A 13,692-nucleotide genomic window follows, 5' to 3' on the forward strand; every position below is an offset into this window, starting at 1 on the left:
AGACCCTGTCCTCTAGCGCAGGCAAGGTCGTTTAATTCTGCACCATGTTACTCAGTCCAGATCCATTTCTCAAGCTACCACTTAAAGTTTGAAAATGTTACGTTGCATCAGTTCCCCTTCGGAAGAGTCACGGCACACATGGACGAACCAGGCTGCAGTCAAGTTGAGTGCTTTCTGCAGTCACTTCATTTTTCCAGCTTTTCGTGAACACTGAATAGCACATTAGGAAGGTACAGTTCTGAGGATTGTTGCACGACACCTGGGGATAGTTTCTATTCCCTTCTACTTGTTTTCTCTCTATTTTTTTCCCATCTCTTTCTGTTCTGTTCTCTTTCAATATTAGCCAAACCCACTAAATTGATTTCACGAGCTGGAATTTTGTCTCCGTCTATTGTTTTTGGGAGAGTCTGTCAGAGTACCTTCAAACTCAATCCATCTGTGGTTCTCTTTATTATGGAACTTATCCCATTATTTCCAATATTTTGCTCCTAAAAAAAAAAAAAGATCAGTGCAATTAGCCTTCAAGAATACGGATTTCTTATTTTTTACAAAATTTATGACAGAATTCTAGGATAAATGTCTCAAAGGAAATGGATGCTAAGATCCAAGCTCTGCATTGCCACGTTGTTTTCTGAAAGGTTTGCACCCCTGTCTACTTGCAGAGACAATATACAGTTGCAAGTTCTGTTGGCGAGACTTTCCTTTTTTCCCATTTTTCATGACTCTAATGGTGCTTGTCTGTTATTTGAACTAACTTTTCTGTAAATTTTGAGTCCACATCTTTTTCCAGATCTTTTCTGCTCTGGCAGAGAGCCAGTCAAGGTGCTCGCACGTATTTCTAGTGTACGAGGTTGAGATTCCTTTCTGGGAGGGCTCGTATTTGTGCTTGAGGGTTCATGTTTGCAACCATCAGCCTCCAGTTTGGTGACGAAACATAGTGTCACGGAAAGTGCTGTCTTGAGGGTAGACATGGAGGTTAGACATGAGGGCTGAAAGGGGAGGTGGGGAACATACCAGTACATTTTAAATACATGCTTTATCTGTCATTTATCTATCTGTCTATCATCAATCTGCCTGAACAATACATCTATCTGCTATCTATCATCTATCTGTCTGTCATCTATTTATTTATCATCTATCAATCAATCTATCATCATTTATCAATCTGTCATCTATCTATTATCTATCTATCTACCATCCATCTACCTACCATCTAATACTATGAAAGGTTTTATCATGGCCTCACAAGCATCCTTTTCATTTTCAGTATATCTTGTGAACAAATGGAACCCCTAAATTACCTTGTCCTTCCCAAGTAGAAAGGTTTCTCTTCAGAGCCTTTGGGTGAACTATACATGGAAAATAAATAAACCTACTCTTTGTAGACATAGTACAGGCCAAGTGTTCTAAATCCAGAAATACAAAATCTCAAACGCTCAAACATTTGAACTACGTTGGAGCACTCATTCTCGCTGCAACAAATGGAAAATTCCACACCTGACCTCTTGTGGTAGGCCGCAGTCAAAACCCCAGCAAACTAAAACCGCTGTCAGTGTACCCCGCAGCAGCCTGGGCACATGAGAAACAGACGGCTTTCGTGTTTAAGCTTGGTTCCTAGCCTCAAGATATTTTATTTAGCATATGCAAATATTCCAAAACTTAAAAAAATAGCAATCTGAGAGACTCCTGGTCCCAAAGATTTTAGAAAGAAGTTACTCAACATGCAATCTTAAAAAAAATTATTTGTTGGGTCTGGAGAGATAGCTCAGTAGTTAAGAGCACTGGCTGCTTTTCCAGAGGACCAGGGTTCAATCCCAGCACTCACACAGCAGCTCACAGGTATAACTCTAGTCCCAGGGGATCTGACAGCCTCATCTAGACATACACACAGGCAAAACACCAATACACATAAAATAAACACATTTTTAAATAGCATATTTGTTATTATTATTATGTGTGCTGACGCGCGCAGGTGCCCTGAGGTCAGGGAACAGCTCTGCAGAGTCAACACTTAACCTAATTTCTCAATTCTTTTTAATGTTAGAATTAAATATCCTCAGTCTGCTTCCAGGAAATTGCCATATTAAATAATATGAGGAGATAGCATATGAAAATGGAGTTGCAGCTGTATTCTGGAAGGGCTTTTTCTTAAAGGCAGCCCTCTGATGAAGAGTCTTCTGTCAGAGGAATATAGGCTTTGCAGTCAAACTTATGCTAGAAATAGCACATGACCACCAGTGAGATTGCTCAGTGGATGAAGGAACCCAGACCAAGACTGAAGACCCGTGTTTGTCTCTCAAGACCTACAAGATGGAAGGAGAGAACTGACTCCTGAAAGTTGACCTCTGACCTTGACATGAATGCCATTGTAGGATCATTTTCCCCCAACCCACGTAAGTACACAAAACAAGCAAATATGTTATAAAACTATTTTTAACAATGATAAAATAAATAGCACTTGAACTTCTGACTTTGGGGCACAGAGTGAATGAGTGTCACCTTGAGCCACCAAGCATACCTCTGTGGCGTGCTTGGGAGAGAGGGCTAGTCCAGCTCAACTGCGGTAGTGAGAATTCCCGAGTCAGTGTAAATAATTTCTGTGCTATAAAACACAGCTTTAGACCTTTGCTGACATCCTGAATTCTTGAGGATTTCTGAGTCCAGTTCAGGCTGTGGAATGCTTGTTTAAGACACTCTTATGCAAGCAAGATCCACCCAGTGAGGCCTGGAGGCCGCTAAGAAGTGGAAAGCAGAAAGGAACTGCTTTCTTCCTCCAGCACACCGAATGGCCTGCTGTTAGAATCTGGCTTCCGTGCATCGCGTCCATGGAATTTTCCAGGTTAAAATGCACCTACTCAAGGCAGATACTGACCGCTTCCCCACCGCCCGCTTGGCCTTGTTTGAACTTACTTTCAGATCCTATGCACCCCTGAAAAAGCGGCTGGGGGTGGGTCCGGCCTGTCTGGGAGCTAGCAGCTCCCAGAGACCATTTGCACAGGGAAATTGCTATGGGCTGGAATTAGCTTAGTGCTAAGTGTGCTATTACACGACAGACAATGGGGAAGAGGGAGACCCCGATGGCCAGGAGAAAAAGTTAGGGGATGTTCATAGATTTGCTGGAAAAAGAGTCTGGAGGAATCTTAAGCTTATCTTTTACTGAAGGCGATACAAAGAATGTGAGTCTCCAGGTCTCAAACTGTGACTACACTGAGCTTTCAAATCCACAAAGGTGAGTATTCACGAGTATGTAAAGCAAAGCTGTCAGTGTGTACTGTTAGCACAGTGGGGTTCCTTTGAGAATTCCAGGAATGAAAAGGATGTGAGGAAATGATGACAAAAAGCTTATTAAATGTCTGTGACATGCCGAGAGTGTTAGAAACAGTAGAGCAAAGGCTAGCAACATGGTCAGGAAGGGAGGAAAGGACCTCAATATCTGTCAACAGGTGAATGAATGAGCAGGGTATGTGGTCTATGTGCATGGCGGAATATCACTCAGCCCTAAAAGATGCTCATCTATGCTTCCCTGTCTCATAGAATGAACCTCAAAGACACGACACTAAATGAAATACGTCAGACAGAAAAGATGATTATGGATGACTTCTTTCTTGTGATGTTTCTGGAGTATCCAGATTTACACAGATGGGAAAGTAGAACAGTGGCTGTCAAGGGCTGATGCCTCTCTGTCTGTCCGTCCAACTGTTGGTCTCTCTGTGTGTGTGTCTCTGTGTCCGTCTGTCTCTGTGTGTATATAGGGGGAATGGAGAGTTATCATCTCACGGGTACAGATTTCAGTTTGCAATGATGAAAGCATGCTAGAAGTAGGTTGTGATGGTGGTTCCTTAGCAACACAAGCTCTAATGCCTCTGGAAACGTACTCTTAAAATGGTTGCAACAGTAAACCTTTTGTGTATTTTATCTCCCCTCAGAACCACGACAAGCAAAGAACAGAAGAACTCAAGAACTGACCTCTGAAATGGAGAGGAATGAAGATGATGCCACCACAGGAAGCCCAGGATGAGAAACGTGAGTGCCCTGGAGTGCTTCCATCACAGTTGGCCGCAGAGGGAAGAAAGCCTTCAGCTTTGGGAATAATGACTTTCTATTGCTTAGCCAAGCAACAGGCTGTGCAAATGCCAGGGAAAACCAATGTTTTTGTTGTTTTGCGGTAGGGTTTCTCTGTGCAGACCTGACTGTCCTGGTACTCACTATGTAGACCACTGAGCAGGTCTCAGCCTCACAAATCCCACCTTCCCAGTGCTGGGATTAAAGGCAACTGCCACCACCGTAGGGTGCAAAGCAATGTCTTAATGCAGGACTGCAGAATGACTCTTCAAAGGCAGGACACTGTCTCAGCTGTCGGGGGGGGGGGGGGGAAGGAGGAGCAGCCTTGACAGGCCACAGAGGAGGACAATTCAGCCAGTCCTGATGAGACCTGACAAGTTAGGGTCAGAAGGAAGGGGAGGAGGACCTCCCCTATCAGTGGACTTGGAGAGGGGCATGGGAGGAGATGAGAGAGGTAGGGTGGGGTTGGGAGGGAATAAGGGAGGGGGCCACAGCTGGGATACAAAGTGAATGAACTGTAATTAATATAAAACATCAAAATTTAATTAAAAAAAAGAAATGAGCACATCCTGGTTCATGGATAAACCAGGCAGTCCCTTCCTGACTCAGTCTGAGTTTCTATTGCTGTGACAAAACACATGGCCAAAAGCCACTTGGGAAAGAGCGGGAGTATTCAGCTTGCAGTTTAACTTTCCAGCGCATCATTGCAGGAAGTCAGGGCGGGAACTCAGGGCAGGAAGCCGTGGAGAAGTGCTGCTTACTGGCTTGCTCCACAAGCTTGCTTAGTGTGATTGCTTAAAGAGCCCGGGACCACCACCCACCATGATGGGGCCCTCCCGCATCGACCAACGAAGAAAAGGCAGCACAGGCTGTGTCTATAGGCCAATCTGGTAGGGAAATCTCTCAATTGAGGCTCCCTCTTCCAAAATGTCTCTAGCTTTCCTCAAGTTGACATAAAACTAGCCAGCACATTTAGATTCCCGCCTTCTGAGTTTACACACCCGTTTCTCCTCAATCAAATTCTGTGATCCTGTGAGAAAAAAAAAAAAAAAAAAAAAAAAAAAGAGTTGAGGCAGCGCCTCCTTCCCAAAGGTGGTGCCACATCCTGGGGCGCGAGCTCTGGGGTTCAGGCCACCCACCCAAACAGTCTGTGGGAATAAACAGCCGTGTGCCAGCGCAGTCCTGCGCCTCGGAGGACGGTGTGAGAGAGACGAGCAGATCTGCGGTCTCCTCCCCCTGCTAGGCGGTGGTGGCCCGGGGTGGCTGGGCCAGGCGGGGACAGCAGGCTTCCCGCCGCCGCCAGGGGGCAGCTCGGCCGCGCTCCCGCACGGCAGGGACGAGCACCACTCTCGGTTCGCGCGTGCAGGGCGTGCGGCGGGGGTCGCACCTGGTACCAAGCGTCGGCCCCGCGCACCTCTGGGAAAGATTTCCGCCCCCAGCACCAGCTGGAGGGGACGGGGTGGACGGAGATTTTCCAGCCCTGGAGAAAAGCCCAGGAATCTGGGGACTCAGAGGCAGAAAGAGTGTGAGTAAGGGGCTGAGTCTCCAGGCTGGGAAATTTCGGGACAAGCAGCTGAGGGGAGCGGGGCAGTAGACAGCCTTAACTACAACAAACAAAACAGGCGGAGCGCCCAGAGGCGGGGCTTGCAGCGCACCCGAATCTCTGCTAACGAGGTTCCCACAGCGATCCTCGGGGCCAGGCGTTCTGAAGCCCAGCAAGCCCCCATTTCTCCGAGCGGCTGTAAGGTAATTTGCCACGCTTTTCCAAACACTTCCAGGGAAGGGCCCTTTTCACCCCTGGCGGACAGACTTAGCGACAATGTTACAAACGGAACGCAAACTCTGATTTCCAGGACCCTCTAAGACGGACAGATTTGAAGAAACTGCAAACCAGGAGCAGAAAGGCTGCTATAACTTACCGTCTAACGTTAACAATTCTTCCTGAATTACACCTTCAAACGCATCGCCATGCAGCAACCCTCAGCGCGGCGGAAAACCGTGGTGTTTATTTAGCAATGGGCCGAGCACTTGCAAAACTTCAACCTCCGATGTAAAATGTCCTCGGGAAGGACGCCTGTTCGCATCAGCAGAGCACCCACTGCCTGATTAACAGTGTTGACTAATGTTGGTGCAGGTTAATCGGAGCCCGTTAAAACAATCAGATGGTCCAGACAGACATCAAACGAGAGGCAATGAAAAATAACGCGCTCAGCTCATGAGGCATCCTCATAGATCTTTCAGAGTTCTCTGATAGACTGGTGGTCAGCTAGCGGAGGGAACCAAACCCGATTTTGAGAAAAAAAAAAAAAAAAAAGAAAAAAAGAAAAAGAAACGTAGATGGAGCAACGGTTTATTTCTGAGACTCTGTGATGAATACCAGTTGGAACAAGCCGTTTCAGGAAGAAAGAAATACTTGGTTGATGCGATGGCATTTGAGACATTCCTAGAGAAAGCCGCTGAATTTTTATTCGGTTCTTGGCAAATGGCTATTTTGCTCAGAAAGTTAAGCGTGTAAGGCAAAGTTTCCTCGTTTGAAACAGAAGCATCTCAGGAAATGCAAACATCCAGAAAGCTAGCCTATCGGAATGAATTCGGGCTCCACAATTCTTCAGCTTCCCACCAGCCAGAACAATACACTTAGCTGGTGGTAGACACAGATACCCTTAAATCAGAGCCATAGTTGAATTATTCCTACTAGCTTACCACCCGGGAGAAAAATGAGTTAAATCCTGTATCTATAAAAAGTTCGTTTCTTTTTGTAAAGAGTGTGAGAAATAGTCAATATATTTTCCAAAAGAAGAAGAAGGGTAGGAGGAGGAGGTTGATCTCAGAGTCCATCTTTGCTTTTGTCCTGTGCTGAGCAGCAATCCCAGTGTTTGGAGACCACAGTGAAATGCTCATTAGAACATACCTTTTACTGAAAAGTACAGCGCCGTCTTTCCTAACACGGCAATGGTTTTTTGAGTTGCTACTACGTGGAATTCCTGTGTGTGTGTGTGTGTGTGTGTGTGTGTGTGTGTGTGTGTGTGAAAGAGAGACACACAGAGAGAGAGTTTTCACTAAAAATTTCTATTTCTTTTCCTCATTCAACCATTGCTTGCTCCATTCCCATGGAATTCGTGAGATCCTCTCATTAGAGTGGCTTAGTTTAGCTGTCAAGTCTCTAGGGCATTCAATTGCAGATAAATGACTAAAACGCCAGCCTAGCCGCATTTTTATTAACAGATGGCGGAAAACAAACGTCTTTGGAGAACAACCGAAGGGAAAGGGTTAAAGGGTCAATAAACAATTATTACCGTGCTTAAAATGGGGGATTTGTCATCAGATTCCGTAGGCGGAGGCTGGCCCAATCCAGGGGAGCTGGGACACCCCATCCGACTCCCGCGCTAGATAGTCCAGGGACCACCTCACACACAGAGTGTCTGTCCCCCGGTGGGAAGGCTCCTACAGGCCACCGAGAGGTCCAACGCAAGCGTCCGCGGGGCGCTGCCCAGGTTAGGGCTCAGGACTAATTCCGGAGAGGCTGGCTCGGGGCTCGAACTCGCAGCCAGGTCTGGACCGCGCGGCTGGCTAACCCTGAGACCTCGGCAGGCAGTCGCGGGGGTCCAGTCTCCCAGCTCCGGCTACCGCCTCCTCCCGCGGGTGAACTTTCTCCCCGGGCGCGCCGGTCCCCTCGCCTTTCTTTCACTTCCCGGGGCCGGGCTGTGACGCGCGCGCCATGTGACAGCCCCCCTCGTGCTATAAGCCGGGGCAGGGTCCGCCCCCTCCCGGACTCGGCCCCGGCCTCTCCGAGCTCGGTCCCCAGCTCCGCGCGCCCCGCGCTCTCCGGGCGGCCGCTGGGCAGCGAGAGCCGGCGAGGGGCACCGCGCGGCGGGAGCGCGAGCCGAGCGCGCCCGGAGCCGGGGACGCTCGGAGCCCGCGGAGCAGCGGCCCCGGCGCCCCGAGCAGCCGGCCGGCCGCGCGGCGAGGCGCCCCGGCTCCGGGAGGCCGCCCGGAGCCCCGCGCCCCCATGCGCCGCCGCGCCGCCGCGCCGCCCCGGCCATGACCCTGAGCGCCGAGATGTCCGAGGCCGCGGGCCTCGCCGACGAGACGGACATCGACGTGGTGGGAGAGGGCGAGGACGGCGGCGGCGACGACGACGACGACGACGAGGACGAGGACGAGGGCGGCGGCGGGCCCCGGCCGCCCGGCTCGGCGCGGAGGCGGCGGAGGCGGCGGCGCTCCTACGCCGGGGAGGATGAGCTGGGGGAGGAGGAGGACGACGACGACGACGAGCTGCTGCTGCCCCCCGGAGCCCCCGCGTCCCCCGCGGCCCCGGGCCCCGCGCCCGCCCCGGGGGCCGGCTCGGCGGGTGGCGGCGGCGCGGGCGCGGGCGCGGGGGGCGGCGGCGGCGCGGGGCCCGCGGGCGGCGCGGCCCGGACGCCGCCGGTGAAGCCGCCCTACTCGTACATCGCGCTCATCACCATGGCCATCCTGCAGAGCCCCAAGAAGCGCCTGACGCTCAGCGAGATCTGCGAGTTCATCAGCGGCCGCTTCCCCTACTACCGGGAGAAGTTCCCCGCCTGGCAGAACAGCATCCGCCACAACCTGTCGCTCAACGACTGCTTCGTCAAGATCCCGCGCGAGCCGGGCAACCCGGGCAAGGGCAACTACTGGACGCTCGACCCCGAGTCCGCCGACATGTTCGACAACGGCAGCTTCCTGCGGCGCCGCAAGCGCTTCAAGCGCCAGCCGCTGCTCGCGCCCCACGCGGCCGCCGAGGCGCTGCTTCTGCGGGCCGCGGGGCCCCCCGGCGGCGCGGCGGACCCGGGCGCCGCGCTCTTCCCGCCGCCGCCGCCGCCGCCGCCCGCCTGCGGCTACGCGGCCTACGGCTGCGCCTACGGCCTGCAGCTGCCGCCCTGCGCGCCGCCCTCCGCGCTCTTCGCCGCCGCCTTCCCCCCGCCCCCGCCCCCGCCCGGGGCGGCCGCCGAGCTGGCGCGCACCGCCTTCGGCTACCGGCCCCCCGCGCTCGGCGCCGCCCTGCCGGGCCCGCTGCGGGCGGCCGCGCTCAAGGCCGGGGGGCCCGGCGCCGCCGCGGCGCTGGCGCGCTCGCCCTTCTCCATCGAGAGCCTCATCGGCCGCGCGCGGGGCCCCGCGGCCGCCGGCCCGCACGCGTCTCCCGGGGCCGCGCCGGGGCCCGGGGGCGGCGGCTGCGCGGCGCAGGCGGCGGCGGGCCCGGCCGCCGCGCTCACCCGCTCGCTCGTGGTGGCCGCCGCGGCCGCCGCCTCGTCCGTGTCGTCGTCCGCCGCGCTGGGGACCCTGCACCCGGGGAGCGCGCTGTCCGGCGTGGAGAGCTTCACCGCCCGGATCTCCAACGGCTAGCGGCGCCGGGAGCGCGCGGCCGAGAGCGCGAAGGTAGGACCCCCGGCTCCCTTCCGCGCACCGACGGGGGGTTGTTGGTTCGGGCGCCCCTCCCGGCCCTCGGCGACCTCGCGCCCCCGGTCGGCCGCCCTGGATCTCTCGGACCGGACTGTGCCGGGCGGGCGACAGCCGGGGCGCCGCGCTCTGTGGCTCAGCGGGTCCGTCTATTTATGCAAAATCGCCCTATGCTGCAACCCTGACTTGGGTGGGGAGGAGAGGGTGCCGGGGAGAGTCGCCCTGTCTCGGCACTGGGGGCCTCTTTGACTTTTGACAAATTGAGAAAAAACAAAACAACCAACCAAACCCATCAAAACTAAGCCTTTTTGAGGTATAGAGAGTCTCAGGTCCGGGCGTTAAAAACAAAAACAAACAAGCAATAAAACAGAACAGTAATGTTGAAATGAAGCTGGTGCAGAACCGGTGAAGGTCTCCAAGAAATGCCTTTATTTGCTCACACTTGTTTGGTGTACTTTTTCACGGAAAGGAAAAAAAAAGATAAACGTGTTTACACAAGAAACAAGTCAGAATTATCATTTCTTGTTTTAGCCTGTGTTTTGTATTATTATAGACATGCGGAATTTTATTTTGTACTTGCTGCGTATTCTTTACAAGGAGCATTGTAAATTTTACTGGCAATTATTATTGTACTATTCTAATGTAAGATTTTTTTACACTTTTTTCAGAAATAAAATGCTTAATTTTCAAAGAAAAGCCACTTAATTGGCTGCATTGTCCCTTAGTTTCTTTTCTGTTGAGGGAGGGTGATGGTTCCTTATAGATAAGTCCAAACTCATTACAGAGTTCAAAGAAAGCCTAGCAAAACCACGAGAGCACGATGCCATAGTTTTTTATTTAAACTTTTCACGTCAAAACCATCGTGGATCGGAATTTGTCTTTCAAAAACGGCAAATGAAAGAAATGACTAGATATTTCTAAGCCTAAGCCTTGTCTACCTCAAAGATCAATGAGACATTTTAAAGTTGTAGTTACTCTAAAATATTTTAATAGGAGTGTGCAGTTTTATTTTTGAAATTCTCAAGTTAATTTCCGCTCACTTTTCAGCAAAGTATTGTACAAAAACTATGCTCAACGATGATGTTAAACTGTAACCAAAGCAACACAGGCAGAGGCAGTTTCTGGCCGAAAATTTTAACAGAAAAAAAAAAAAAGAGTGGGTTATCTGTTTAAAGGTGTTAAAATTCCTGGATAAACAAATATTTGCATGTATATCCTGAATTGTATGTGGGAAATTCTAGTATTTAAGACAAGCGTGAGTCCAGGGATTGTGCAGATGAGTTCTGAGCTCAAAAGCAAATTTTGTGAAATTTTAGCTTAAATGAGTAGCATAAGAGTAGGGGAAGGCGTAACCTTTAGCAGATTATGTGACTCAAAGATTTAATGGTGAAGGTACCTCGGGTGTTTATTGAGCTGAATAAACCACTTGGATGGTTTCGGGGATCCCTTTTCGAATTTTAAGGCTTTCATTGCTGATCACATTCAACTTGTAGCTCCTTCCCGAAGCCGTGAGCCCAGATGGTCTGGGAGCCCTGCTCAGAGCCGGTTCATAGGCAACACAGAATTTGAATACTCCGGCTCAGCAGGTTGCAGTGGAGATGGAATCCATTCATTCTGTTTCTTTAAAATGTGGGTAAGTGTACACACCACGGTATCAGAAGACCCACAGTTATAGGCCGGTACTGTGCAAGGCTGGCCACACTTGATGCCTTCCCTGTCCCTTCTGAGGCGTCTGAAGAAGCAGAGACTCAGAGTCTCAAGATGAAGCCGCCCTAAGAGATCTTCGAAGGAAGATAAATAGAGGGAAGAGTAAAAACATTCACATCTGGAGAGTACCACCGAATAGGTAGCCAATCGTAAATGAAGATCTTGTAGTCAAAGGCTTTAAAAGAGAGCAGGCCGCAGACCCCAGGCCATCTGCATCCCGGAGGCCCTATGCAGGCAGGATCCAAAAGCGTGCAGACATAGAGCAGCTCGAGTGGACTCGTGAAATGCACAAACAGACTTCAAGATTAGGAAGTTATTGTGAAGAGAGCCCAGGACAAAACCGTCTGATTCCTGCTCTCAGGGTGAGTGTGTAGCTGCCCGGAAAGCAGGAATCACAGCCATATCCTTTCTTAAGACGCGAAAAGGGCCGAGAGGAGCTCTGCCCGCCCCCAGACTGTCAGTGCACGCGGCTCGGGGAGCCCCAGTGCTGGCCCTCAGTCCCTGTGCTGGCTTCCCACGTCCACGCAGGCAGCAGGCCGCAAACTTGCTTTTGATCAGGCCGGGTGCAGGGAGGGTCGCATCCCGCCGGGTTCAGCCTCCTTTCCCAGCCTTTGCGGTGAGCTTTCCTCGCTCAGCCGACCTGCTTAGCGCTGTTGCTGGGGATAGGAATGGGCCTCAAGGTATGGGCTCTGCGCAATGCCTGCGCGAGGTACAGGCCTAGCAGTGGGCTGTGGGCCTTGGGCGGGTGGGCCAGGAGAGTGGGGCGCGCCCGGCCAGGCTGTACTAGCAAGCAGGTGTTGGAACAAAGGCAGCCAGGCTACCCAGGCCTTTGATGGGCAAGGATGTCTCCTCCTGGGGCTCCTCATTCGCATGCAAATCCCGCGCTGGTTCCCCCCCCCCCCTTCTTTGAAGGCAAACAGAAGGATGTTTGTGTGTTTGTAGGAAAGAAGGCTGCTCGGACAAGCCTTTCTCAATAGGCTGGGTCTCGAAAAATAAACCAGTTGGACAAACATTGGCCACCAGCTCTCCTCCTCCCGACTACAAAGTGTGGATTTGCTACAACTCATTAACCCGACGCCTTTCTCTCCTTCTCCTTGTTTCTTTACTCATCAAACGCCCCCGTAGAGCCTGGAGACAAATGACCGAAGCCCAGTCGGGAGGGAATTGCAGTTAATGGGGAGGGGGATATATTGGGGCTAATGGTTCAGGCAGCTCCCGAGGAAGGACCACACAAAAAGGGGCCTCTCCATTCAAGGCGCTGCTGTGCTGCGGGGATTTAATCTGCAGCTAGGTTTAGCCAAATGTTATCTATTGCGGGGGTAATGAAGCCCTTATGGGTTGAATTGCTCCTTGTACCACACATGGTGTCATGACCTCAGATTGCTTCTTGGTTGATTTCTTTTTCTATAGGGTAATTATTTTATGTCTTAAAAAGAAAAACTACTGCTGCTGCTCAACAACGGGGTTCCTCTCCATCCCCACCTCACACGTTTAAGGGGCATTTCCTTTCCTATGAAAGAGAGAGAGAGAGAGAGAGAGAGAGAGAGAGAGAGAAAGAAAGAAAGAAAGAAGGAAGGAAGGAAAGAAAGAAAGAGAAAGGAGAGAAAGAAAGAGAAAAGAAAGAAAGAAAGAAAGAGAAAGGAAAGAAAGAAAGAGAGAAAGGAAAGAAAAAAGAAAGAAAGAAAGAAAGAAAGAAAGAAAGAAAGAAAGAAAGAAAAGTAAGAGAGTAAACGAAGGGGAAGACTGTGGGAGCTTCCCCATCTTTTACTTGCTGAAGCATCTTTATATGCACCCAGCTCTGCTTCTGCTTCTATCTCCTACCCAGCAGCCCTCTTGTGCCCAAACTTTCTGCAGCCAGACCAGGAATTCTGGACACATGCATCCTCCAGGCTCTCACAGTGACCACGCATCTCAGGAAAGGGGCTTCTGCCACTGGAAAGTTCTTTTTTCCATAAGCCCAGATGTCTTCCTGCAGCCTGCTGGCTGGGAGACGAGGGAAGTGCTCACTCTGATGGAAGGTGATTATTTTGATGGCATACCAGCCCCTTTATTAAAGGCGGGCTGAGGCCACTAGTTGAGGCCGAGCCTGTGCCAGATTTGTTTTTCTCTCACTGGCCTTGAGGACTCTGCCTTCCTTGCTTGAGGGAGGACCAAGCTGAGAGCTGCTAAAGGTGTTTTGAAAATGACTGGGAAGGATCTGACCCCACCATCCACAGCTGAGACTCAGGGACCCTAGGTTACGGTAGTAAAATTCTCTGCTAACCACAGAGAACACAACCACTGTTGTGTTCACACCTGTTTTCAGTACTGACGTAGCAAAGTCACGCAGGGGAAGTGTCAAACTCAACCCGAATCAGAAGTTGTCCCATCTGGCTTGGTCAGGAGGCTTCAGTGTGCATTTAATTGGAATACCAATACCCCCCCCACACACACACACACAGACCCTGCTTTAGAACACCCCTTAGGACTGGACCAGACAGGGACAGACCTAGGGAGCAGCGTCGCTGT

The 13,692-nt window shown here is 51.3% G+C and overlaps 1 protein-coding gene across 1 annotated transcript; it reads left to right on the top strand.

The window, feature by feature from the left end:
• The first annotated feature begins 7,912 nt into the window (after window positions 1-7,912).
• Window positions 7,913-10,178, top strand: Foxd1 (forkhead box D1). The gene has a single exon (XM_021647532.2). The coding sequence runs from the start codon at window positions 8,104-8,106 to the stop codon at window positions 9,421-9,423; it is 1,320 nt and encodes a 439-aa protein (XP_021503207.1). The 5' UTR covers window positions 7,913-8,103; the 3' UTR covers window positions 9,424-10,178.
• Window positions 10,179-13,692: the final 3,514 nt, after the last annotated feature.

Source organism: Meriones unguiculatus, chromosome 6 (genome assembly GCF_030254825.1).
Source record: "Meriones unguiculatus strain TT.TT164.6M chromosome 6, Bangor_MerUng_6.1, whole genome shotgun sequence".
Taxonomy (NCBI): domain Eukaryota; kingdom Metazoa; phylum Chordata; class Mammalia; order Rodentia; family Muridae; genus Meriones; species Meriones unguiculatus.